Here is a 26,027-nt window from a genome sequence, read left to right on the forward strand (position 1 = left end):
CCCCATGGAAAAGAAATGCAAAAAAGCAAAATGGCTATCTGGGGAGGCCTTACAAAGAGCTGTGAAAAGAAGAGAAGCAAAAAGCAAAAGAGAAAAGGAAAGATATACATAGGAGAAAAAGAAAGATATAAGCATCTGAATGCAGAATTCCAAAGAATAGCAAGAAGAGATAAGAAAGCCTTCTTCAGTGATCAGTGGAAAGAAATAGAGGAAAAAAACAGAATGGGAAAAACTAGAGATCTCTTCAAGAAAATTAGAGATACCAAGGGAACATTTCATGCAAAGATGGGCTTGATAAAGGACAGAAATGGTATGGACCTAACAGAAGCAGAAGATATTAAGAAGAGGTAGCAAGAATACACAGAAGAACTGTACAAAAAAGATCTTCACAACCCAGATAATCACGATGGTGTGATCACTCATCTAGATCCAGACATCCTGGAATGTGAAGTCAAGTGGGCCTTAGAAAGCATCACTACGAACAAAGCTAGTGGAGGTGATGGAATTCCAGTTGAGCTATTTCAAATCCTGAAAGATGATGCTGTGAAAGTGCTGCACTCAATATGCCAGCAAATTTGGAAAACTCAGCACTGGTCACAGGACTGGAAAAGGTCAGTTTTCATTCCAATCCCAAAGAAAGGCAATGCCAAAGAATGTTCAAACTTTGCACTCATCTCACATGCTAGTAAAGTAATGCTCAAAATTCTCCAAGCCAGGCTTCAGCAATATGTGAACCATTAACTTCCTGATGTTCAAGCTGGTTTTAGAAAAGGTAGAGGAACCAGAGATCAAATTGCCAATATCCGCTGGATCATGGAAAAAGCAGGAGAGTTCCAGAAAAACATCTATTTCTGCTTTCTTGACTATGCCAAAGCCTTTGACTGTGTGGATCACAATAAACTGTGGAAAATTCTGAAAGAGATGGGAATACCAGACCACCTGACCTGCCTCTTGAGAACTCTGTATGCAGGTCAGGAAGCAACAGTTAGAACTGGACATGGAACAAGAGACTGGTTCCAAATAGGAAAAGGAGTACGTCAAGGCTGTATATTGTCACCCTGCTTATTTAACTTCTATGCAGAGTACATCATGAGAAACGCTGGACTGGAAGAAACACAAGCTGGAATCAAGATTGCCGGGAGAAATATCAATAACCTCAGATAAGCAGATGACACCACCCTTATGGCAGAAAGTGAAGAGGAACTAAAAAGCCTCTTGATGAAAGTGAAAGAGGAGAGTGAAAAAGTTGGCTTAAAGCTCAACATTCAGAAAAGGAAGATCATGGCATCTGGTCCCATCACTTCATGGGAAATAGATGGGGAAACAGTGGAAACTGTCAGACTTTATCTTTTTGGGCTCCAAAATCACTGCAGATGGTGACTGCAGCCATGAAATTAAAAGACGCTTACTCCTTGGAAGAAAAGTTATGACCAACCTAGATAGCATATTCAAAAGCAGAGACATTACTTTGCCGACTAAGGTCCGTCTAGTCAAGGCTATGGTTTTTCCTGTGGTCATGTATGGATGTGAGAGTTGGACTGTGCAGAAGGCTGAGCACTGAAGAATTGATGCTTTTGAACTGTGGTGTTGGAGAAGACTCTTGAGAGTCCCTTGGACTGCAGGGAGATCCAACCAGTCCATTCTGAAGGAGATCAGCCCTGGTATTTCTTTGGAAGGAATGATGCTAAAGCTGAAACTCCAGTACTTTGGCCACCTCATGCAAAGAGTTGACTCATTGGAAAAGCCTCTGATGCTGGGAGGGATTGGGGGCAGGAGGAGAAGGGGATGACCGAGGATGAGATGGCTGGATGGCATCACTGACTTGATGGACGTGAGTCTGAGTGAACTCCAGGAGTTGGTGATGGACAGGGAGGCCTGGCGTGCTGCGATTCATGGGGTCGCAAAGAGTCGGACATGACTGAGCAACTGAACTGAACTGAACTGAACTCTAGTTGAATCTCTCTGGAGCCCTAGCAGACTATTCTAGAAATGGGCTTGTAGGCTCAAGCTCAGTTGGAAGGTTTCCTTTCCTGTTGCCAAATTTTCCTCCAGGAAGGCTGTAGCAGTACAGGCAGCTGGGTCAGTAACCAAGAGCTGTTTTCCTGATTTAAAATCACAGCTGTAAGTAAGTGCCTCTCATCCACTTACCAATCCCCCCTCATCCAAACGATTTAATCAGTGTCCTCACCTTGACAGATTACATTCTTTCTCCCTGTGTTCTGGGGGCCTCTGTAAGTGCCTCTTAATATTTCCATTGTGCATGTTAATCTTTAATTAGAATTTGATGTATCAGAAATATTTTTAAAAGGCTTAGCTCAATTAACTTCATTCCCTGCTCTGTTATTTTACATCTTTCTTTACCAGAAACATTAATGGCAGAGAGTGCCGACATACAGGACTGAGCTCAGGGCTCTTCTAATTAACTCCTGAGGATGCCGTGAGCGATCCATCAGACCCAGGATGGCATTACAGCCTAACCTGTTTAGTGGTGTTTTTTCAACACACCTTCCATGTGCCTAAGGTACCCACCCCACCCCCACACCCCAGGTTTCCAGTCCTGTTTTGTGAATGGCCTATAAACCTCTTGCCCCAGGGTCTCAGATTAAGATGAAGGAAAGGATTTTGTGATTCATTTTGGATTAAGAATGGGCTGCAAGTTTCTTTTGTATTAATAGCAGGATTGTAAGCCTCTTCATCATGGCCTGGTTTACCGTTGGTCAGGGTGTCGTCTTGGCCAAGTGTGGTCCTCAGCTGGACCAGGGGGATGAGGAGGGAGCGTCTGCCTCCTCAGGTGATGCTGGGAGGCAGGGGTCTGCTGACTGCTGCAGAACGGTGCTCCTAGTGCCCAGGTCACTCCCTGTACCAGTGAAATCAGGTGTGCAAGGGTGGGAGCCAAGTCGGTGATTTTAAAGATTCCTGGGTGATTCCACATGAAATCACTCCAGTCCAGAGTTTGGACATCACTGCTGTAAGGTTTAATTAAACCTCTGCAGCAGGTTCTAGCAGACAACTAAGAGAAGGGTGCTCAGTACCCACCCCTCCGAAAAGAAATAAAGGAGTCTGGACCTTTCCTTCCCAGTGTTAGATATGGAGGAGTAACTTTCCACTTCATTGGTTCCATGAGTGCCCAGCCTCATGAGGCCAGGACATTGAGAACGCCAGGCAGTGGACACCAGACCCTGCTTGTCCTTGGAGGCCTGGCTGCAGAGAAGCAAGCGACCCATGAAGATTCCCCACCCAGGGTGAGATGGAGATGCAGAGCCTGTCGGCCTCAGGGTGCCTCCACTGCACAGCGCCGTATGTGTCCCCTGTGGATCTGCAGGGGCTGTGGCGGCCAAGATGACTCATGGGCACTAGCTCCCACATTGAGAGTGCAGGTGGCCAGAGCATCCCACTCCTTCCAGGTCAGGGAGCTCCCAGGCCCTGGGTCACTTTGCCTGGGGTCACCAAGCTTTCCTGAGAAGTCCTTCTTACCCAGAGCAGCTGCCAGAAGTGAAGAGGGGCCGTTTCCCACAGTCCATACATGGTCAGCTCTCTGCTCTCCCTTTGGGTCCGTCTAGCCAAGAGCCACTCATAGCTATCTAAATTTCAATTAATAAAAATAACCTTAAGTAGGAACTTACCTGGCAGTTCAGTGGTTAAGAGTCCATGCTTCCTATGCAGGAGGGCGTGGGTTTAATCCCTGGCTGGGGGACTAACATCCCACACAGATGCCGCACGGAATGGCCAGGAAAGCATTAAGCAGGACTTGGGGTTAGTGGTTAAGCATCTGCCTGCCAATGCAGGGGACACGGGTTTGATCCCTGGTCCAGGAAGATTCCACATGCCAAGAAGCAGCTAAGCCCGTGTGCCATAACTACAGAGCCCGCATGCACAGCGACAGGAGAAGCCACTGCAATGAGAAGCCTGCACACGGCAACTAGAGAGTAGCCCCCGCCCGCCTCAACCAGAAAAAACCCGCGTATTCTGTCCCCCTGTCACACGAGCCACATCTCAGGTGCTCAGTAACCAATGTGGCTGGCGCGACAGGGAGTGAAACTCTTCATCTTATTTTCACGTAAAGAGCGACACGTGACAGCACAGATGAAGCACATGTCCGTCAACCCAGAGAGTCCTATGAGGCCAGTGTAGGTGATGAAGTCAGCAAACAGGGAAAATGGAGGTCTCAGAGTCTTTCAGAATCCTGGCTCTGTGTTCACCCTGCTGTCTCAAGAGCCCCACTCTGTGGCCTGGAGGCGGGAGAGGCGGTGATGATCACAAGGATGTGGTGTTTACTGACCCTCTGTTTGTGTAGTCTCCAGTGCCTGGGAGCTCAGTGCTGTTATTACCTCTTTTTACAGATGGGTAAGTGGAGGCCCACAGCCTGCTTTGCACCCAACCCACAGCAGGAGGCAGAAATGGTGGGACTTGTGATTCTTGTCCAGCCGGAGCTGCAGCTGGGGGTTAGAGGCACAGCTCCTGGAGCTGCCCAGTGTCCAGCAGACCTCCGCCGCCTGGCCGTCTGCTCCTCTCCTCGGCCCGTGCATTTCTCTTATTTCTGGTGGACAGCCTGACCAGCTCCCACATGAGAAAGGCACTGCCCACCTTTTCTTTGCCTTCCATTTTCCTAACAAGTTTGAATCTGTAGCATCTTAGCTCCACAGATAGGCTCCGTGCATCAGGTTCAGAATGGTATAGGGATGAGGAGGGCACTTCCCTGGTGGTCCAGTGGTTATGAATCCGCCTTCCAGTGCAAAGGACATGGGTTCAGTCCCTGGTCGTGGAACTAAGATCCCACATGCCAAGGAGAAACTAGGGTGCTGGCTGCAATTACTGAGTCCTTTCGCTCAAACTGTGGTGCTGGAGAAGATTCTTGATAGTCCCTTGGACACCAAGGAGATCAAACCAGTCAATCCTAAAGGAAATCAACCCTGAATATCCATTGGAAGGACTGTTGCTGAAGTTGAAGCTCCAATACTTTGGCCACCTGTTGTGAACAGTCAGCTCTTTGGAAAAAACTCTGATGCTGGGAAATACTGAGGGCAAAAGGAGAAGAGGGCAGCAGAGGATGAAATGGGTGGATGGCATCACCGACTCAATGGACATGAACTAGGGCAAACTCCAGGAGATAGTAAAGGACAGGGTAGCCTGGCGTGCTGCAGTCCATGGGGTCGTAAAGAGTTGGACAGGACTTAGTGACTGAACAACAACTCACTCTGGAGCCCTCAAGCCACAGGAGAGATCCCATGGACCGCAACGAAGACCAATGCAGCCAAATAAATATTAAAAAAAGAAAAAAAAGTAAGTTATGGAGTTCTCAGCCCCGGCCGTGCTGTAGTAAGGAGGTTGGTGTGTGGGGCGCCCAGCTCCTCAAATTCTCTGCTTCCCTGCCACCTGTTACCCTCTCCTACCATCCTGCCAAAGCCTCTGTCTCTCTTAACCTTTCCCTTTCTCTCCCTGCTGGTGGATTGCCTCTGCCAGGAAACCAGCAAAGCAGTCGAAGGCAGTGACGTTCATGCGGCCTAGCCAAAACAAAGTCACTCAGCTTCAGCTCCAAGAACAGCTGAGTCTGAGCACAGACAGTCAAACCCAGCCCGTCCGGATTCATCCAACTTAGGTTAGAGTGTGGCCCACAGAGTCTTTTCACAGGATTGGGGTTTGGTTTTAAATGGGTTTAAGTGTGCGGAGGAACTTGGGCCTGGCTGACGGTGGGTATTTCCTGCCTGGGGTCCTGGGAACTAACAGTGCTAAAAATCACAGTGGCACAGCCTCTGGCGAGTGAATAAATGCGAGGTCTTGGTTTCTCACCTGTAACCTACAGATAATAATACCTTCTCCGTGGGATTGTTTTGAGTGCTTAGCACAGAGCCTGGTGCTTATTGAAATACTCAATGGACTGTGTTGGTTATGGCTCCAAATTAGCACAGATATGCATTTGCAAGTGGCACCTTTTAAAAACCTGACGTATAGTTGATTCATAATGTTGTGTTAGTTTCTGGTGTATGGCAAAGTAATTCGGTTATACATAAATATATTTTTTTACAGATTCTTTTCTGTTATAGGTTATTATAAGATATTGCATGTAGTTCCCTGTACTATACAGGAGGACCTTGTTTTTATTTTATATGTAGTAGTGTATATCTCTTCATCCCAAACTCCTAATTTATCCCTCCCTACCCCTTCCCCCTCAGTTACTGAAAGTTTGATTTCTATGGCTGTGAGCCTGTTTTGCAAATAATTTCATTTTCTTTTTTTTTTTAGATTCCATGTATGTGATATCATATGTTTGTCTGTGACTTCACTTGGTATGATAATCTCTAGGACCATTCATGTTGCTGCGGATGGCATTGTTTTGTTTTTTATGGCTGGGTAACTTTCCATATATGGGCTTCACTGGTGGCTCAGTGGTGAAGAATCGTCCTGCCAGTGCACGAGACGTGGGTTCAATCCCTGGGTCAGGGAGAGCCCCTGGAGAAGGAAATGGTGACCCACTCCACAGTTCTTGCCTGGGAAATCCCATAGACAGAGGAGCCAGGCGGGCTACAGTCCATGGGGTCGCAACGAGTCGGACACAGTGAACTGACTATAACAACAACAGTCACGTCTTCTTTCTCCCTTCATCTGCCAGCGGATACCTAGGTTGCTTTCATGTCCTGGCTTTTGTCAGTAGTGCTGCTATGAACACTGGGGTGCATGTATCTTTTCGAATTAGAGTTTTCTCCAGAAACATGCCCAGGAGTGGGATTACTGGATCATATGGCAACTCTACTTTTAGTTTTTTGAGGAACCTCCATGCCATTTTCCATAGTGGCTTGTACCAGCTTGTATCCCCACCAAGAGTGTAGGAGGGTTCCCTTTTCTGCAAGTGGAACTTCTGAATAGTCTATTTGCAGGATTTACAAATGAACTTTTGAAAAGAGTTTCTTTATAAGCAAGTCAAGTGCTGCCTTCCCATTGTGTAAGCACACTCTCAACTAATAGATTTATTCAAGTTATTTGTTTATGGTCTGTCTGTATCCACCAGATTGTGAGCTGCAGGAAGGCAAGGACCTTGTTTTTCACCCTGTATCCTTAGTACCTGGGACTGTAGCAGATACACAGTAAATATTTGTCAAATTAATAAATAAAGGAATGATTGGGAAATCTTAATTTTTTTTTTTTCATATTCTTGGTAAGCCCTGTTTTTCATGTATAAGTTCCAGACTGGGTCTTAATTATAAACTTCCAATTAAATTCCTGAATTAAGCTTCAGTAAATAACTGCAAGCAAAACCTTGAGTTACCATAACAATCTTCCCCGAATCTGCAGTTCTGGGTATCTGATTACACTCCTTGGTATGGCTTTAATAAACAGCCCTTCCTAACGGGTTCCCCAGCTCCTGCAGCCGCGCCGTCCACCTCCCTCCTGCCTTGTTCCACCCACTTCAGCCACCGCCCTCCCCACCGCACCCCCGAAGGACAGAAGTCTCCCAGACGTGCTCCCACTGGCCTCTGACCACACAGCTCACACACTTCCCTCTGCTGACTGTAGCATATCCTTCAAGTCTGTGAGGACCCACTCGCCTTGAAAGACCAAAGTAAGAGGAATGAGTGAAAGAAGGAGGGAAGGAAGGAGTGTCCCTTCCTTCTTTTGTTCTTCATGAATTTAACAAAGGAGCTCATGTTCTAGTTTACTTTCAACAGAAGAGAAAACTCACAGGGGGAAGGCAGTTGAGATTCTTGATTCTTAGCTCGTCAGAAACACGGATTTAGTAGTTTAAAAGAAGGCCCTGCGATTGGGCGCCTAGGATCATACAGAGTTAGCTGATAAGATTTAGTTTCATGTTAATTGCATCCCTTTAAATCATATGCTTTGGAAGTGTTGTTCTAGTGCCAAAGGTTTATCGATACGCCATATGAGCACTCGTGATGAAAAACGGATAGCAGGCACTTTGGTGTGTGAAGGATACAGCTTTTGTTTAAGCCCAAAGGTATGGCTCGTCTCCACCAGAGGTCTCCCATATTTTACTGTTAATGTTTGAAGTATACTGAATTCCCACCAGCTAATTAAAAATCAGACTGCTATGCCGGTAAGCATTCACTCTGTGAACTAATTTCTGCCAAACGGCCGTAAATGTGTCCCCTGGTATGAAATTTAGACGTTCTTTCCCATCAGAAAAGAGGCGTGTGGTTTAGTCCCAACCTCTTTGTTGGAGGGAGAAAGAAACCGAGGCCCACTTGGAAAGGTCACTTGCCCTGACCGAAGCCACACAAGCTTCGTAAGTGCCCAGCTGGGGTGCAGACCCAAGGCTCTTCTCGCTCTCAGCTCTCTGCTCTCACTGAATCCTGCAGAATGCTAATTCTGTTACTCCTACATGCCAGGCACTATTCTAGCACTTGACAAATATCATCCAGTCTCCATAGCTGCAATACTAGAGCACTGTCATCGCCCCATTTGATGAATGAGGTGAGGTGTCTGAGGTCCAGAAGGTGGGCAGCAGCGTGCCAAGTTCCCACGCCAGGCAGTCTGGCCCCTTCCTCTTAAACTTCACCACGAGACTATGCTATCTCAAAGGACTAAGACCCAGAGAAGAGACAGATGTAGAGAGAAAACCCCAGTGATGGGCCAGGGAATGCATGTGGATGCCCTCCAGCCTTTCTGACCAAAATCAGGCAAAGAGCTTGATACCCTGAAGGACTAGTGACAAGCGCGAGGCTAGAGCTGGGCCATGAAGGGTCAGATGTGAGAGCGTAACAGAGAGGAGCCTGGGAGCCCTCCACAGAGGGATGGTGGCTTGATTCGGCCTGAAGCACCGCTCACCACTTCTGCTTGGTCAATTTCTGGGCTTCTTTCAGGATTCAGTTAAAATTTCATCTCCTGTAGGAAGCCTTCTGTGCCCCTGAGCTGTGTTGGTGGGCCTCTTCTGGCCTTCTGCAGCCCCTGGTCTTTCCCTGCTGTGGCCCTTGTCACTGTAAGGTAATGATCACTTGTCTGGTCTCCCCCACAGAACCCAGGAGCCCCCGAGGGCTAAGGCTTGCCCATCTCTGTGGCCGCCTTTGCCAAGGACAGGGTCCAGCCTGGAGGAAAGTGCTTTAGAAATTTTGGAATGAAAAGTCTGAGACAGTGAAGGGGAAAGAGGATAGAAATGATTCTGTCTGCAAGGCCATTTCTTTGTACCCGTGACCCCTCTTGAGAGGAGAGTCCTGGTTGGATATTAGCAAGATAGAATATTCCCTACCCAAGAAGGGCCTTGAAAGTCGAGCTCAGAGCCATTGACCAGAAGTCCAGCTGGCATCTATGGGTGCCCGGATCCCCCACAGATGTCCGTGTGATGCCCACCTATGCCTTCTCCCTGGGTGCTAACAGGATAAGCCTCTGCACTTTTAACACCTGGGGGAACACTCCAGGTGAAGTCCTCTGCCAGGAGCACTGCCCTCCCCTCACCCAAGGAGGGAGGATCCCCCAGGCCAGGATCTGCCCTCTGCAATACCCCCGTGACTTTTCTGAGGAAGTGTCATAAAGAGGAAATCTGAAGGGAAGAGATTTGACCCTATCTTCAGGAGCCTTCTATCCAGAGGGAGAAAGGAGATGTGTCCGCATGACTCATGTGCAGAAAGATCACAGGCCTTTTCTGTGCTTCACTTCCTCTGCTCCTCCCAGCATCCCTATGAAGTAAGCGGTATGTGCATTTTCCAGATAAAACCGAGACTCAGAAAGGTCACCCAGAGCAGGGACCTCCTGCATCCCTGTTGCCAAGTGCCTGACACCCACTTGGTGGAAGAATAAAAAGACGAAGGGAAAGGCAGAGGCTTAATTCCAGCCCAGAGCAGCCTGACCATATCCTGGGGAGGGGGCCCGGAGCAGAGAAATCTCGGGAGGCAGGGGGCACCAGGGCTCCTGAAGCCCCGGGTACCCTTCTTCATTGGCTGCAGGTCTCCTGAGTTGGCAGGAAGGAGAAAGCCCTGCCAGCAGTCGCTTTTGTTTGTCAGGCCGATACTTGTAGTGCATGAGGAAGAGCTTTAAGTATTCAAATCTTTTCTTGGAAATCTCAAGTATTCCATTCAGCCACCTCAGAGTTAGGTAACTTTATTTACTCATGCTAAACAGGGCCATTTTCTGAGGGGAAATTATGCAATGTCCTATGCAAATGTGGCATTCTGGAGAGTGAGTGTCGAGATAAGCATGGCCCCTGGTGATGCGTTGTAAAGATCAGATCGCCTGGCCTCTGGTGGCAGGCTGCGTGTCACTTGATAAGGGGATATGCCATCCTCTACTTGGAATCGCAGCTCACTTGGATTCTGTTTCTGGTAATTACGTTTCCACCAAGTCGTCTATCTGTGAACTTTGTTGAATTGCAAAGAAGGAACAAGGAATAAAGCATTTGCAAGTTGCGCATCCTCACGTAGCCAGAGCAATCAGAAAAGGAGATGCCCCACGCGTGTCTGGACACATGGAACAAGAAGTCAAATCCTTGCCTTGCCCTTTGTTCTCCCAAGGAGGGAGTCTCTTGAAATTTCCCAAGGGGGAAAGGTGAAGACAGGGGATGAGTTTTCTTGACCACTTTGTGAAAATCAGTCACATTAGTTTGCTCAACAGGACGTGTGCATACCACGCCAGAGAGAGGAAGTAACCATGGAGAACCCGTCCTCTAGAAGCAGGTGGAATTGAGCCCGAGCCCAGCGCCGTCCCCAGCCTGTGGCCCTGGCCTCCCCAGGCCTTCAGCTCCTTGTCTGAAAATAGCAGCGTGCCCTTGCTCCTACGTCACTTAACAGTCACCAAGGCAATCGTTGCTGAATTAACAAATGACAGACTTATCCACCCGTATCATCAGAGTGTGATGTGCTGTCCTCGGTGGACCTGGAATCTGCTGGGTGATGTTAAGATACTACAAGGTTAAGAAATGCTACATGGGGCTTTCTTTCCTTGTGGCTCAGTGGTAAAGAATCCGCCTGCCAACGCAGGAGACATAGGTTCAACCCCTGATCTGGGAAGATCCCACATACCACGGAGCAACCAAGCTGCGCCACAGCTGTTGAGCCCTTGCTCTAGAGCCCAGGAGCCTCAACCAGAGAAGCCTGTGCCCGGCAACTCGGGAGCGGCCTCTGCTTGCCGCCTCTAGAGAAAGCTTGTGCGCAGCAACAAAGACCCAGCACAGCCAAAATTACGTTTTAGAAAGAAACACTACAAAGAGCACTGCAGGTACCCCTCACGCCCAAACTCTTCCTATTATGTTCCTGCTCTTCAGGGACTTCCCTAGTGATCCGGCGGTTAAGACTTCATGCTGCCAGCGCTGGGGGCCCAGGTTCAGTCCCTGGTCAGGGAACAAGATCCTGAATGCCTCACCTAAGACCTGATACAGCCAAATAAAATAAGCAAACAAACTACTAAAAATGTTCCTGCTATTCAAACTCAGGAACCAAATAGGTTTTCACAGCTTAGGCTTAGGCTGTGTCACTCAGTCGTGCCCGACTGTTTGTGACCCCATGGACTGTAGCCCACCAGGCTGCTCTGTCCATGGGATTTTCCTTGCAAGACTACTGGAGTGGGTTGCATTTTCCTCCTCCAGGGAATATTACCAACCCACGGATTGAACCCGTGTCTCCTGAGACTCCTGTGTTGCAGGTGGATTCTTTCCTGTTAAGCCACCGGGGAAGCTCTTCAGAGCAAGAATTAATAATAACCTTTGCCCAGCCTGACTGTGTTATCCTCAACTGCCGTGTGCTTGTATGCCTTTTACAACAACCCTAGGAGGTCATTTTTTCCTTCAGCATTTCCTTTTGAAAAATTTCAAGCATGCAACCAAGGTGACAGAATTGTATGAGGAACACCCTTCCCTCTATCCACCATCCACACTCTACCTCTAAGAATGTACCCGTAAACTGCCATGTGTCCACTTACACATGGATTTTATTCAATACGTATAGTACGTATGTGTTCATTTTACAGATCTTTACATTAAGTGTGGGGACAAGTTTGTGTTGGGTTAGAGATCACAGTATGTGACATCAAAGGAACTAGGGTTTAAGTCCCGATCCTATCCAGAACATTCAGCTTCCTGCCCTTGGATGTCATTTATCACTTTGTTTCAGAGGCGGAAAGAGCAGTAAGTGGATTTTCAACTGCACAAGAGGTCAGCACACCTGACCCTCTTGTTGTTCGAGGATCAACTGTACTTCTTTTACCACATCTATTCCATCCAGCCATCAGCCCAAATTATCTTTCTTTTTCTTTCTTCAAAGTTAGCCACTGACAGCAGAATGCTTCTTCCTAGAAACATCCACATACATATCATAAAGTAGAGCAGTTGTTCAGTCACTGAGTCGTTTCTGACTCTTTGAGACCCCATGGACTGCAGCATGCCAGGCTTTCCTGTCTTTCGCCATCTCCCGGAATTTGCCCAGGTTCATGTCCGTTGACTTGGTGATGCCATCCAACCATCTCATCCTCCATCGCCCTCTTCTCCTTGGCAAACCACTCCAATATTCTTGCCATGAGAACCCCATGAACTATAAAAAGACTAAAATGCCCTCATTACCCTGGCCTACAGATGAGGTGACCACAGTGAAGTCACCAGCAGGGCCAACACAGCCAGAAAGTGGCGGGGCCGCGTTTCAACCCCAGATGGCCTGGCTGGTGACTGTTCCCAGCGCTCACCGTTGCCTTTTGAGCTGTGGTTATGGGTGGGGAGCAGAGCTGGGGGCCTTGGGAGTTTTCTCCACAGTGTTTCCGACACCTGCCTCTTAGAACTCTAGGGGAGGAAGCCGAAGGCCGGGTCATCGGTGTGGGTGTGGGGGTGGCCCCAGTGACCATGGATGAAACACTGGAGCCGAGCACTAGGCCACAGTTTCCCTGGGTGTTTGGATTTCAGCATGTGTCCTAAGGCCTGCATCCCTAATTGCTACGCCCCCTTGCAAATTCGGATTTCCCTTGTGGTTCAGACAGTAAAGAATCGGCCCTTGATGAAGGAGACCTGGGTTCGATGCCTCGGTTGGGAAGATCCCCTGGAGGAGGAAATGGCAACCCATTCCAGTATTCTTGCCTGAAAAATTCCATGGACAGAGGAGCCTGGGAGGCTACAGTCCATGGGGTTGCAAAGAGTCAGGCACACCTTGCCTAAATCATTCCTAGTTCCTTGCAAATTCAAGGAATCCCAGTAACCCTTCCCCTTCATTCTTGGAGGGACCAGAGTCGCATGCCGGGCAATAGAAGTTGCCAAGATGTGCTCCCCATCCAGGAAATATCACGCTTTGTAGCTGCCGCATGCCGTGCTGGGAAGGAGGGCTTTAGGGAGCTTCACAGACGATGAAGTAATTGATTGCTACTTGCAGCAAACAGCCCATAAGCTGCTGCTGGGTTGATGGAGGAATGGCTACTTAATTTTCCTCAAAGGACTGATTTGACTGTCAGGAGAAGCAGCCAACCTAATTGAGTGTGCTGGTCCACACCCTCAGTGGCAACCGCTGCATCTCTTTCTCGTTTTGACTTTGGAATGCCGTGGGCAGTGCGTGGAGTCTCCCCTCAGTGTTCACCAGGCTCGAGAAGGTGCAGGGGTCACCTGGACAGGACCATTCTCCTTTGATGGGTCTGTCAAGTCACCAGTTCCCGTGGCCCCAGCTCTGCTGGGTTCTGTTCGAATCAACACAGGACTTCTTTCCTTGGCACTCAGAATAGCTCCCACGGAAATGTGTGTGTGTCTCTGATGCCCCAGGATGGCGATCGTTTTCAGTTTTGTAGTGGACGTTGATGGAGTGGTGACATTTGGGAGATGGATTGCACTTTCCCAGCGGGCTTCTTCTGATTGATGGCCTTGTACCGCCTGCGCCAGCCTCTCCCCCCACAACAATACTCCCGCGGAGAGCCAACTGGAGCCCGATGATTCATCACTTGCTTCCCAGCCCTGCATTACTGGTCAGTTAAGGCCTGTGCCCTCGGCTCCATCCCGTCATCAGAGAGCCACGCCAGACTGGTTTTCCCTGGGGTCGCTGTCAAAGCTGTCTTCAGTGCCGCCGGGTATCTTCTTGGTCTCACAAGGCTGTCATCTGCCCACTCGTCTGAAGGCTTCATGAGGGCAGGGGCTCGGCCCATCCCACTCCTACAGTATCCCTCTGTCCTGGACCAGAGCCCTGGGGTGGCAGATACCCAGTGGGTCTGAAAGAGGTCCCAGGTCGCTGCTAGAAGAGACCACCAAGTGCCAGTGAAGGGGGACCTTGCCCAGGAGCACATGGCAGGTTTTTCAACTTGACCATGGGATCAAACCCCTGGGATCTGCCTGCTGAGAGCTCGGGTCCTCTGACTGTCCCCTTGCAGGACCTAGCCAGCATCTTCCACCCTTGAGCGCTAGCCCGGATCAGGAGTGCCCCCCTTTTCTGCAGAAACAGGGGTCACTCCTCTCTGCAGCCTCATCCTAAAGACTAGAACCCCAGTTCCCAGTCAGCTTGCTCAGGATGCTGTGGAGGCCACATGTTCACTCTGGCTTCATAGCTCATCAGTCAGTCATGTGTCCTCGAGGATGTTACTTGACACCCTGCAGTTGTGTGTCCTTGGGGATTAGTGAACCGCTCTTCCCCCGTAGGATCCCAGGAACTTGTCAAGTGGGGAGCTCAGCTCCTGGCCCAGAGAAGCACCGGTCAGCAGCCGGGAAGGGGGACCTCTGTCCAAAGACACAGCCCTGACAGTCTTTCAGCTCGTGGTTCTAGAGGACCACGGCCCCAAATGGCTGCGTGTCCCCACTGGACGCCGCCACCAACTCCACAGGGAAGCCAGCCATCCCATCGTCTTAGCTCCCTCTGCGAGGGCCCTTGGGCCCCTGCAGCTGCTTCCTTACTCATCCCTGGAACGCCTGCAGGTCTGGAAGAGAAACCCAGTGGGCTGTGTGATCCATTGAGAGGCCAAGACCACGCATTCCTTGCAGAAGGACTCAGATGCTTTTTGGCTCAGAGAGGAAATCCTGGTCTCCTATCAGTGGCGAATGCTCCCCTGTGGGCATGTTATCTTGGAATCCTGGGGTGAGCCTGCCTTCCTCAAGGAATCTGTACCTTGTTCTCAATCCTTCCTGACCTCTGACTCACAGCAGGTGTCTGGAAGACCTGATAGTGTTTACAGAGTTGGTAATCTAAACTCCAGCTGTGGTGGTGCTCCCAGAATTGGCCCTAAAGCCCAGGGTATTAGATTTCAAAGCGCTGGAATTCAGGCTGGCCTGGAAATCCCGCTGTAAGGATAAAGACCTCAATTCTAAATGTATTCGGAGCCACCAAGCCAAGAATTAAATTACAGTATTGGCATCCGTATGTTTTTATGAAGGGATCATTTAAATACAGCAAGAGTCAATCAGCCCCGTTTATTGCTCGGTAATGAGCTATAGCCTGTCAGAGGGAGCCCTGGAGGAAGGCTTCAATCCAGGGGCTGAAAGGACAGCCTTCAGTAAGGGAGGACCAGAAGACGCTAGCATCCTTCAGTCCAGGGGACAAGCACTTCTTCAGTGCCGGCCACTGCCCAGCCCCTCTCCTGGGGATTCAGCAGGGAGTGGGACAGGTCAGGCCCTGCCTTCTTGGGGCTTCCGTCCAGACTTAGGGAGCAGGCCTCAGGACCCCTGGGGGCTGGCAGGCCTTGGGGTGCAGCAGTGAGCTAAGGTGGGTAGATGTGCTAGAGAGTAACTGGGTGTGTGGGCCCATCACCCCACAAGAGTTCTGAGAAGCAACCAAAATCCATGATTCATTTTCTCCCTCTGAAGAGCATGGCTTACTTAGTCTAGAGCCTGCCTCCAGCAAGCATCACTCTACCTCAGGGAAGGGGGTTCTGATCGGTGAGTCAGGGCTCCAAAAAGTCAGGGTGCTTCCAGGCAACAGCCACTGCTGACGGAGACCACCTGGGCCTGGCCCCAGGCCTCTCTCAGATCCCCCGGTGGTCCTGCCGGACTTGTAAGTAACTTGAGATGCAGAGAGGGAGCTGACTTGTCCAGGATCACACAGCTTTTAGTGGCAGAGCTGGGATTTAAGCCCAGGTCGCTATGGCTCCTCCACCCAAGTTGTTTTCACCTGCATGAGTTGCCCTCCTTCTGCACTTCCTGGCAAGGTGGCTGTTTCATGACTTGCCCTCTCCTCCTCTTTCTCAGCATCTTAAAATTCTGTTGGAAAATGGCTGCATTCCTTTCCTCTTTATTCCATTAAACACTGCAGGACCTTCTGTGCGTCCCAGATCATCAGCCCCAGGCTGTTTTTCCAGGCTGGCCTTCCATGAGGTGGTATGCAGCCCCTTGGTGGTGCTGGAAGAATGTTAGAATTTTAAATGTGCCTGGATGCAGCACTGAATTACAATAAATCACAGTTGCAATTCTCTAGTGCTGAGTAACAAAATACCCTAAAATATAGTGGCTTTTTAAACAGCTACAACTGTTGTTTTTTTTTTTAATCATTCATTTTGCTCACAGATCTATAATTTGCCCAGAGCTCAGGGGGAAGAGCTCGTCTCTGCTCCACATGGCACCCTCTGGAGACTAGAGGGTGAGCTGGGGGCTGGGGGCGCAGGGCCTTGGCTTTTCTCAGTCGTGTCTCCGTGACAACTTGGGCTTCCTCACAGCATGGTGGACGAGTTCCAAGGGTGTTTTTGTGACCTGGCCTCAGAAATCATATGGGATCACCTCCACTGTACTCTGTTGGTCTAGATCATCACAGAGGACCACCCACCCCCACCCCCACCCCTGCCCTCGCTGCCCAGGTTCAAGGAGAAAGGACATAGACACCACCACCTGATGGGAGGAGGGTCAGGTCATGCTGCAAGAAGAGCATGTTGGGGGGGAGGTTTTTTTTGTTTTATTTTTTGGTCTCCAATTGTGGTGTGCGAGTTTTCTCTAGTTGTGGCAAATGGGCTTAGTTGCCCCATGGCACATAGGATCTTAGTTCCCCGACCAGGGATTGAACCCTCATCTCCCGCATTAGACCCCTGGACCACCAGGGAAGTCCCTCAGGCAAGTATTGCTGTGGCCATCTCTGGAAAGTGTAGTCCACACGAAAATACATTTCGGTACCCCCTCAGGTCCTTTCTGTCACAACAAGGAGAAGGTCTGAGATTGGTACTAGTTTGTCTTAGAACTTCTCTAACTGCTGATAACCCTTTTTATCAAAAGAGCAGGCTTTTGGCTATAGTTTAATTTAAAAAGCTCTTTTAAATCTATTTTCACAGTCACCTTATATGTTTTAATTCGGTTTTCCATTCATGGTCATGACACAACGTTTCCTTTTAAAATATGTTTATTTTAGGAAAGCACGAGTGCTTTCAAGAGAAAAATTCAGCACAAGTTCTACTTTGCCGCCGTAGTTTTGCTGTCACATGTGTACTTGAGTAAGGCTGTTTCTTTGTCTGTTGTAGCAAAAACTAATACAGAGCCTGAATGGCCATCAACTGGGAACTGTTAAATCATTTAGAATCACATCTACTGTGGGAGGGGGCTTCCCTGGTGGCTCCGTGGTAAAGAATCCGCTTGCCAAGGCAAGAGATGTGGGTTTGATCCCTGGGTCAGGAAAATCCCCTGGAGGAGGAAATGGCAACCCACTCCTGTATTCCTTCCTGGGAAATCCAATGGACAGAGGAGCCTGGTGGGCTACAGTCCATGGGGTCACAAAGAGTCGGACACGACTGAGCATGCACTACAGTGGGAGAGAGTGCAACTATGAAAAACAATGAGGAGCACCCGTGTTGGGGGGGGGGGGTGATGTATCACCGAGATCCGGGCTTCAGTGGCAGAAGCGCAAGGGGTTGTGTAGCGTCTCTGAAGGCCTAGGCAGCGGGGAGGGCTGTAGCTGTGTGTGCTCTTGGAAATTCATGGTGGTGGTTTAGCTAGCTCGTGTCCAGCTCTTCGTGACCCCATGCACTGCAGCCTGCCCGGCTTCTCTGTCCATGAGATTCTCCAGGCAAAACTACTGGAGTGGGTTGCCATTCCCTTCTCCAGGGGATCTTCCTGACCCAGGGCTCGAACCTGGGTCTCCTGCATTGCAGGCGGATTCTTGACCGACTGAGCTACAGGGAAGCCCTGGAAATTCATAGTGGACGGATAACAAGAAATCAAGTGGTTGTCTCTGGGGAAGAGGATTGGGGAGATTTACCATCAACTCTAAAAAATTTCACACCTTTTAAAATGGGAGCATGTAAATGTATTATCTATTCAAAGAGATTGATAAGGTTAATTTTTTTTAAATGGTAGCAGTTTATATGTTTATTATTTTCAAATTTTTATTTTCTTTATATTTTGGCCGCACTGTGAGGCATCCAAGCTCTTAGTTCCCCAACCAGGGATCAAACCTGTGCCCCCTGCAGCGGGAGCACAGAGCCTTAACCACTGGACTGCCAGGAAAGTCCTGCTTAATGTTTTCAAATAAAATGGCAAATCTTCCCCTCCCCACCCTCTTAGAAATCAATGAACCAAAAGGCAAGGTCTCAGGGTGGAAGGAACTTGTCACTTCTCCCTGGAGGGAGGTTCCTTCTTGGCCCTGGGGTGCAATGGAGACAACTCTCATCCCACCCGCTCTGCCTGCAGGGCTCTGTTCCTCCACAGATGGAGACTTGGCCTGCATGGTGGTTTGTAGTCGAGAGCCCGAGCCTCCCTGCCGGCCCCCCGAGCCCTTGAGGCAGCGCCAAGCCTCATTCTTCACGGTCTGGCTCCCTAACGCAGGATCTAACGCCCGCATGTCTGTTGCGCTGGACACCAGCGCTTCTTCAGCTCACATGCCTGGCCAGTTTGGAAGCATGCACACTTGTGCACCGAGAGGCACTGCTGGTCTCTTGCCATCTCCCAGAGCTCAGTGACTGTCACCACACTTGGGGATTGAGGGGTGGGGGGTGGCAGGGAGGCAGCGTGCCGATGGCCAACAGCTGGGCCCAGGGCTGCTTCCCAACCCTCCTGGGCCCCAGGAGGACCTGAGGCCCTCTATGTAGGAGTGTGGAAAGAGAGTCACTTTTCCCCCCTCACTTAAGCACACAAACAACATGATGTTGTTATTTAGTCACTAAGTCGTGCCTGACTCTTCTGTGACCCAATGGACTGCAGCCCTCCAGGCTTCTCTGTCCATGGGATTTCCCAGGCAGAAATACTGAGTGGGTTGCTATTTCCTTCTCCAGGGAATCTTCCTGACCCGGGGACTGAACCCACATCTCCTGCCTTGGCAGGCAGACTTTTTTTCTTTTTTTTTTTTTCTTTAACCACTGAGCCACCAGGGAAGTCCACACAAACAGCTTAGCTCTTTGAAGAAATCGAAGCACTCTGTATAAACTAAAGCAGCCTGGACTCTCACCCTCAGCCCCACCACCTCCCCTCCAAAGAGGCAATCACTCTGCACCCCGCCAGGCATTTTCTTAAATTTTTCTTTTACATACACATGCTTGAGTTCGTAGAAAATATACAGGATCTTCTTGTGTGGTTTGACTTTACACAAATTGTGTCACACAGCCTGTGTCATGCTGCAACTTTTTCCACTCAGTTTTTGAGACTGAACCTTGTTGAAACATCCAGAGATCTCATTCATTCCTTGTCCTTGCCATATGTTTTTGTTTGTTTTTTTTTTTTTAAATAAACTTTCCTTTCTCACTGGACATCTAGGTCATTACAGACCCAAATCTCACCGTCAACATCCTTATTCCTATCTCTGAGCCCACGTGGGCATTTTCCTGGGAATGTACCCATTGCCAGGTCATAGAGTATGAAACTTTCAGCTTTAATAAATAATGCTGATTTGCCCTTCCAAATGGCTGTGTTAATTTATTCTACTGGCAGTGTTTGAGAAAATCAGTTTTTCTACAGCCTCACCAATGCCTGATGTTATCTTAACACTTTTATTTTTGCCAATAGGTGGGATCCTGTTTTCATTTGTTTCCTAGTTTAGCAGGAAGGCTAGCACTCGTGTGTGTGTGTGTGTGTGTGTGTGTGTTGTGTGTGTGTGTGTATTCATTCTCTTGTCCGTGAATGGCCTGGGGAATTCTTCATATTTTCGGCTTTATTCATCTTTTGCCCCTTAAAGAGATATGTTGAAAATATTTCCCCCAGTCTGGTTATAAAGTTGTTCATTATCCGTGAGCTAAATTTTAATTCTGAGGTAATCAGTTTATCAGTCTTAATCTTATTTATTTGTATATATTGATTCTTCCTTTTTAAAGAAATCCTTTCCTGCTCCTAAGGTCACATGGATAGTGTGTTTTCTGATAAATGTCTGTAGATTTAAAGAAATAGAGTCCTTGGCTCTACCCCTTTGGAATGAAGTTGGTGGGAGGGTGCTGGAGACCAGGTGGGTTGAGAGATGTAAAGAACCTGCCTACCAATGCAAGAGACACAGGTTTGATCCCTGGGTTGGGAGGATCCCCTGGAGAAGGAAATCTGATGGACAGAGGAGCCTGGTGGGCTACAGTCCATGGGGTCACAGAGAGTCAAACATGACTGAGCACAGGTTCGTGCACGCAATGTGAGGATGGCCGGTCACCTGCACTGGTGTCCCCTGACAGCAAGCCAGCCCCGAGAGGCAGGCAGGGCGGTTCGGAAGGCCGCCACACCCCCCGACGGAGCTGCCTGCTGCTGGTGTCCTCCCTACGAGGCACCCCTCCCTCCTGGCGCCTCAGTACCTGGCACCGCTCCCCCCAGCTCAGTGTGAAATCCGCAGGGACCCGTTTGCAGGCAGCAGGCAAAAGACCTAGAACGGGGGCAGGGAGGAGCTCCCTCCCGCAGCTCTCTTCAGAGTCCTTCTCCAACGGGCATGCCCACCACCGGCATGTGGAGCAGCCCAGGGGAGAGGCAAGGTGCTCCAAGCGTCTCTTGAGACGCCGACCCGGAGGCCCACAAAGGTCACCCCGACCAGACTCCCTTGGTCTCTCCCAAAGGATGCCTAGGTGCCCTTCTGTTCAGTCCATGGAAGCCGCTTCATTTCTCCTTAACTGCCCCCCACAGCTTCTGAAAAACCAGGGGCTCCCTCCCTCTCAGCCCTCCTGTCTCACTGGTGACAGTTGCCTTTTAGTTTTCTTACGAAATCTCTCACGGGGCTTTGATGTCTCAACTGCATTTCTGAAAGTTGTTCCGCTTTGGGGTTTTGTCCTTCCTTTTGAGTTCTTTGTGGCAGAGGTGGTAGGTCTTTCCTTCCCCCTGAAGCCCCTAAAGGCCCCTGGGCTTTATGAGGGGGTTGCCTGCGACACAGCCCGCTGACACCAAGACCTTGGCTGTGCCTGCTTTCCAGGCTCACCCGCAGATGAACCTCTTTTGTGAATGTGGGGAAGGGAAGAGCAGGGTTGTCCTGTTTATGGGGAAGGGGAGAGGAAAGAAAGAGAAAGGAAAAGAGAGAGAAAGCATCTTTTATGAGCTTAGTTTTCTCTTTTTAAAAAGTAAAAGATGCTAATTGGGGAACATGATGTAAGTATTGAGTTAAGAAAGTAAACTCGACTTTGTGTGTGTGTGTGTGTGTGTGTGTGTGTGTGCACGCTCAGTCTTGTCTAGTTAGTTCTTTGCCACCCCATGGACTAGCCCTCTAGGCTCCTCTGTCCATGGATTTTTTTTCAGGCAAGAGTGCTGAAGTGGGTTGACATTTCCTCCTCCAAGGGATCTTCCCAACCCAGGAATCAAACCCGGCTCTCTTGTGCCTCCTGGATTGGCAGGCGGGTTCTTTACCACTGCGCCACCTGGGAAGCCAAACTCCATGCACTTCTGAGGATACAGAAGACTAGATGTCTTCTGCATGGAACTAGAAATTCTAGATAAAGTCATTTTTAGAACTCTTCTTAAATATTTGGCTAGACTCCTGGGAAAGGGAGGAGGCTCCCTGCCCTCGAGAATGAGAACATGCAAGCCAGAGTTGAGGCTGTCTGGTGCTAGTGTTGGCTGTGGGGTTTCTGGCCATGCCAGGTCGTCACATGCTGGGGAGAAAAGACAGAATCCCAAGGCCTGTCACAGCTTCTGGACCAGAAGACATCCCAGGAAGCCAGGATCTCAGACTGTGCGCTCAGAGCATTCAGCAGAGGTAGTGTGGGATGTGAGGGCAGGGAGGCGGAGGAGCGAGGGGAGGAGAAGAGGGCAGAGGAGAAATGTGCCCATCATTCCTTAGGCCTAAATGAAGAGCGAAAATGAGGGGAGGCAAAACCTTGGCAAATTCCTGTGTTTGGGGCCAGGATTGTTACTATCTGTGTTACTTTCCCCCCACCACCCACCACCAATAAAGTGAAGCCAAGTATTAGGTCACAGAACGTATTGGGGTGCTGACAGTGTTCTACCGCTGGAGTGCCACAGGGCACAGCTCTAAATTTACCAAAACTCGAACTGTACACTGAGAACAGGTGAGTTTTATGGTATATAAATTATCCTTCCATAAAGCTGTTTAAGGGAAAAAAAGAAATTCACCCACCGTTCTCCTAATCAGAGATGTCTTTTAATGTTTTAGTATATTTCTCCAAGCTTGTATTTCTTTGTAGCGATAACTATCTTTCAACGTACCAAAATCACAGTTACAAAGTTTTTATCATCATGTTCATTTAAACATGTAGTCTTTCCCAGTGCCATTGCAATTATTGGTAAATAGGATTTTTTACTTGGGTCTTTAACGTGTATTTCAAAAGTGTATATTGAGTACCTTCTCATTTTAAAATAATTTCAAGCAAATCAGTGATACAGAGGGCAAAAATTAAAGTTCTCCTGTTGATACCACACACACGCACACACACACACACAGTCCCACCCACCCCCGATTCTCACTTCCCTCCTCCTAAGTAACCACAGTTCACACTTTGGTTAAACATAACTTTTAAATGGGTATGTAATTTTCCATATGATGGGAAAAAAATCATACTCACGTGGTTCCCCGCTTTGGGGGTATTTAGGTTGTTTCCTGGTTCAGCTATTTCTCTTAAAACATATTACAGAGGATCTCACTGTGGGGAACTTAATGGCCCTATGTTACTCTGGTGAGTTCAAAGCCATCAAGGACAGGCACTAAATTAGACATCAAATCTGGCAATAACTTCCAGCTAAGAAAAGGGACCAAGCGTAAGCTGAGGAAACCCTGCTAAATGTTTTCACTACCTGTTCTCATTTTAAGGTATCAAACATCTCCAGATCGGGGACATTATTCCCATTTTACAGATGGGAAACCGTGGTTTAGAGAGGCCAAGTGCCTTGCCCCAAATCACACACTGTCTCATGTAGAGCTAGGCTCTAAGTTGTCAGACACCAAGCTAAAGTCTTGATGATTCTGTAACCAAGCGGGGGGGGGGGGGGGCTCTTCCTTTCCTGTCTTCACTTAATCTGGGCAAACAGTCACAGGTATAAACCGCCAACACCTGCAGGGAAGCACTGAAATGTTACTGGGATTCTGGGTTTGTTGGGTGTTTTTTTAGCTGCAGTTGCAGTGCCTAATTCACAGCAAGTATTGTATAGTAAGTTCCCTACACACGAACCTTCAAGTTGCCAACTTTGAGAGATGCAAACGTGCATTCATGTGTCCCATCGCGTAAGACAGTTCACGTCTCTGGCATACACTGACACTCGAGTGCATCCTCTACCCGTGGCTGTGCTTTTGTGTGCTTTACTGTACGGGACTGTAGAGAGTGCAGTAGTAGAGTGTCTCTGTGTTGAGCCCAGCATGTGCAGAAGCCAGTGTAAAAGCAGCAGGGATGTATTTGATACAACTGATTTTTAAAGTTCTGTACTGTAAGATTAAAAATGTCTTCTTAATCTTTGGTGTTTGCTTTTTGTGTATTATTTGTGTGAAAAGTATTATAAACCCAGTAAAGTATAGTACTGTGTAGCCAACCCTGTGAGTCGGGTACCTAGGCTAACTTCATTGGACTTAACAAATGCGCTCTCAGAACGGAACTCGTTCGTTGTGACTGTACTGGTGCTTTATGTATTTTATATGAGCTGGTCCTCACAAACAGTGCTTTGAATGGGTTGGGCATGATCCCTATTTTCCGGATGAGGAATCTGAAGCCCAGAGAGGTATAGAAGGTTGCCCAGCATGACTCAGAGGAGGGACTCGGAACCCAGTGTGTGTGACTGCCAGGCTGGGGTCTGGCGCCGAGCTGTGCCGCCCGACAGAACACACACCAGCCCAAACGTGTCACTCAGACTGTGCAGCGGACTGTACCTCACCCTGCTCTCTGTCCCCCTCCTTCCAGACAACAGCGACCTGATTGCATGCACAGTGGTCACCAAGGACGGCGGTATGCTCCAGCGGTTCCTGGCCGTCGATATTTACCAGATGAGTTTGGTGGAGCCCGACGTGTCCAGGCTGGGCTGGGGAGTGGTCAAGTTCGCAGGCCTTCTGCAGGTACGATGGCTGAGAAGCCCAGAAGTTCTTCACTGGCTATGCAAACACCCACCAAAGTGTCATCTTTACAGTCAAGTGCTAATGACATAAGGGCTGTGTGAGCAGCTTACCCCTGACAGCAGTTAGAACACCTCACAGATAAGGGCCAAGTTCTCTTTAACCAAAACTCATTTCTGACGCCCCTCCTCTGTCATCAGATACGGTGCTTTGCCAGCTGCACGTGTGAATGGAGCTACATGAACTGTCCTTCCCAGGTGACCCAGTGGTAAAGAATCTGCCTGCCAACGCAGGAGACACAGGTTCGATCCCTGGGTCGGGAAGATCCCCTGGAGTAGGAAATGGCAACCCACTCCAGTATTCCTGCCTGGAGAATCCCATGGACAGAGGAGCCTGGCGGGCTACAGTCCATAGGGTCACAAAAGAGTTGGACATGATTGACGCAACTCAGCATGCATGTACTGTTTTTAAAAATTGTACACAGGTACTCAAAAGAGGGTGTTTCTGTGTATATTTTTTATTCTGTCACATTGCATGTATTCTAAACTTTGTTTTTTTCACTCAGTGAATGTTTTAGAGCCCTGACTGTGTCAGTCTATGGAGACTTGCTGGTATTCTTGTAACTGCTGCCTGCCCACATCCCAAGGCGGAGGTAGTCAGTGTCCCGTGTTTGTTCCCAGATTTCTACTTTCACATACGTACGGTGCTGCCGTCAACAAAATTGTCCCGACTTCCTTGTGCACTTGGACCAGGGTTTCCCTAGGGCAGATACCAAGAAGTTGGGCTGGGCCCATTTCCTCTCTGGAATGATTGTTGCTGCTGGTAATTTATGAAAGTTCCTGTGTCCTCCGTCTCTCCATCAAGCCTGGGCTCTTAAATTGCCAAACGCCAAGCTGGAGCTTGGGTTTTCTTAGTGTTTGTCTAATGATGGGTGACTAATGCCAGCTGGTTGGTCAAAGGAAGCATAGAGTCAGGCAAGTTGAAAACAGCCTTCCACCCCATTCCCCCACCAGACCCCCTGGGCCTTACTTGCCTTGCGCCAGGCCTGTTTCCTTGTTGGGCAGTCCTGGTTGCTGGCAAGGCCTTGCCAGGGCCAACCCACATCCGTCTCCAGTGTGACCCCCCCCTCCCCAAGAGGACCACCCATGGGTTTGAAGATGCTATTGCAACCATTTCCCAGCCTCCTCTTTTTCAAGATCTTTCCATTTTAAAAATGTCTTTTACAGAAGGTTGATGTGCACAGCGACTATCTGAAGAAGCTTGCATTTAAAAAAAGACTTCCACGTCGGAGACTGTCCATTAAGTGACTTAGTGCTGCTTCTTATTTATCTAGGCTTATAATCAATTTCCTTTAGAATTTAGTGTCAGGAAAGTGTTTTTCTCCCTCAAAGGATTAATATGTGTCGTCCATCAGACAATGAAAGCCACATAAACCTTTTCTTTTGGTCGTCTTCCAGGAGCGCCTATTTGTCAGGCTGTTACCACGCGCCAGCCTCTCTCTCCATTTTAAAAGCGTAATATCTCATCTAATCCCCACTGCAACGTTCCGTGCCAGATGGAATGCCTATGGACAGTCTCTGTCTTGCTTCATGAGCCTTTTCAACATTTCCGCCCCCGCCTCTAGCCTTTGACTTTCATGCTTGTCTCCTGTCCTCTGCTTTTTATCTCAAACCTCAGTGGGAAGCAGATTCTTTGCACAGAATCCATTCTGAGGCTTTGGATTGCATTTGTCCTAATACTTGGTCTACGTGAGTCCTCCTCTACCTTTCAAAGGCAACTTTCTTCAAA

The 26,027-nt window shown here is 48.9% G+C and overlaps 1 protein-coding gene across 16 annotated transcripts in view; it reads left to right on the top strand.

Moving 5' to 3' along the window:
- Positions 1–26,027, top strand: part of CLEC16A (C-type lectin domain containing 16A) — a 235,284-nt gene that overhangs the window by 146,125 nt on the left and 63,132 nt on the right. For all 16 annotated transcript variants that reach the window (XM_069569950.1, XM_069569948.1, XM_069569951.1 and 13 more), the window contains one exon: positions 24,091–24,242. In XM_069569950.1, coding sequence (XP_069426051.1) covers positions 24,091–24,242 — 152 coding nt within the window. The remainder of the gene's footprint in view (positions 1–24,090; positions 24,243–26,027) is intronic.

This window comes from Ovis canadensis, chromosome 24 (assembly GCF_042477335.2).
Source record: "Ovis canadensis isolate MfBH-ARS-UI-01 breed Bighorn chromosome 24, ARS-UI_OviCan_v2, whole genome shotgun sequence".
NCBI lineage: Eukaryota > Metazoa > Chordata > Mammalia > Artiodactyla > Bovidae > Ovis > Ovis canadensis.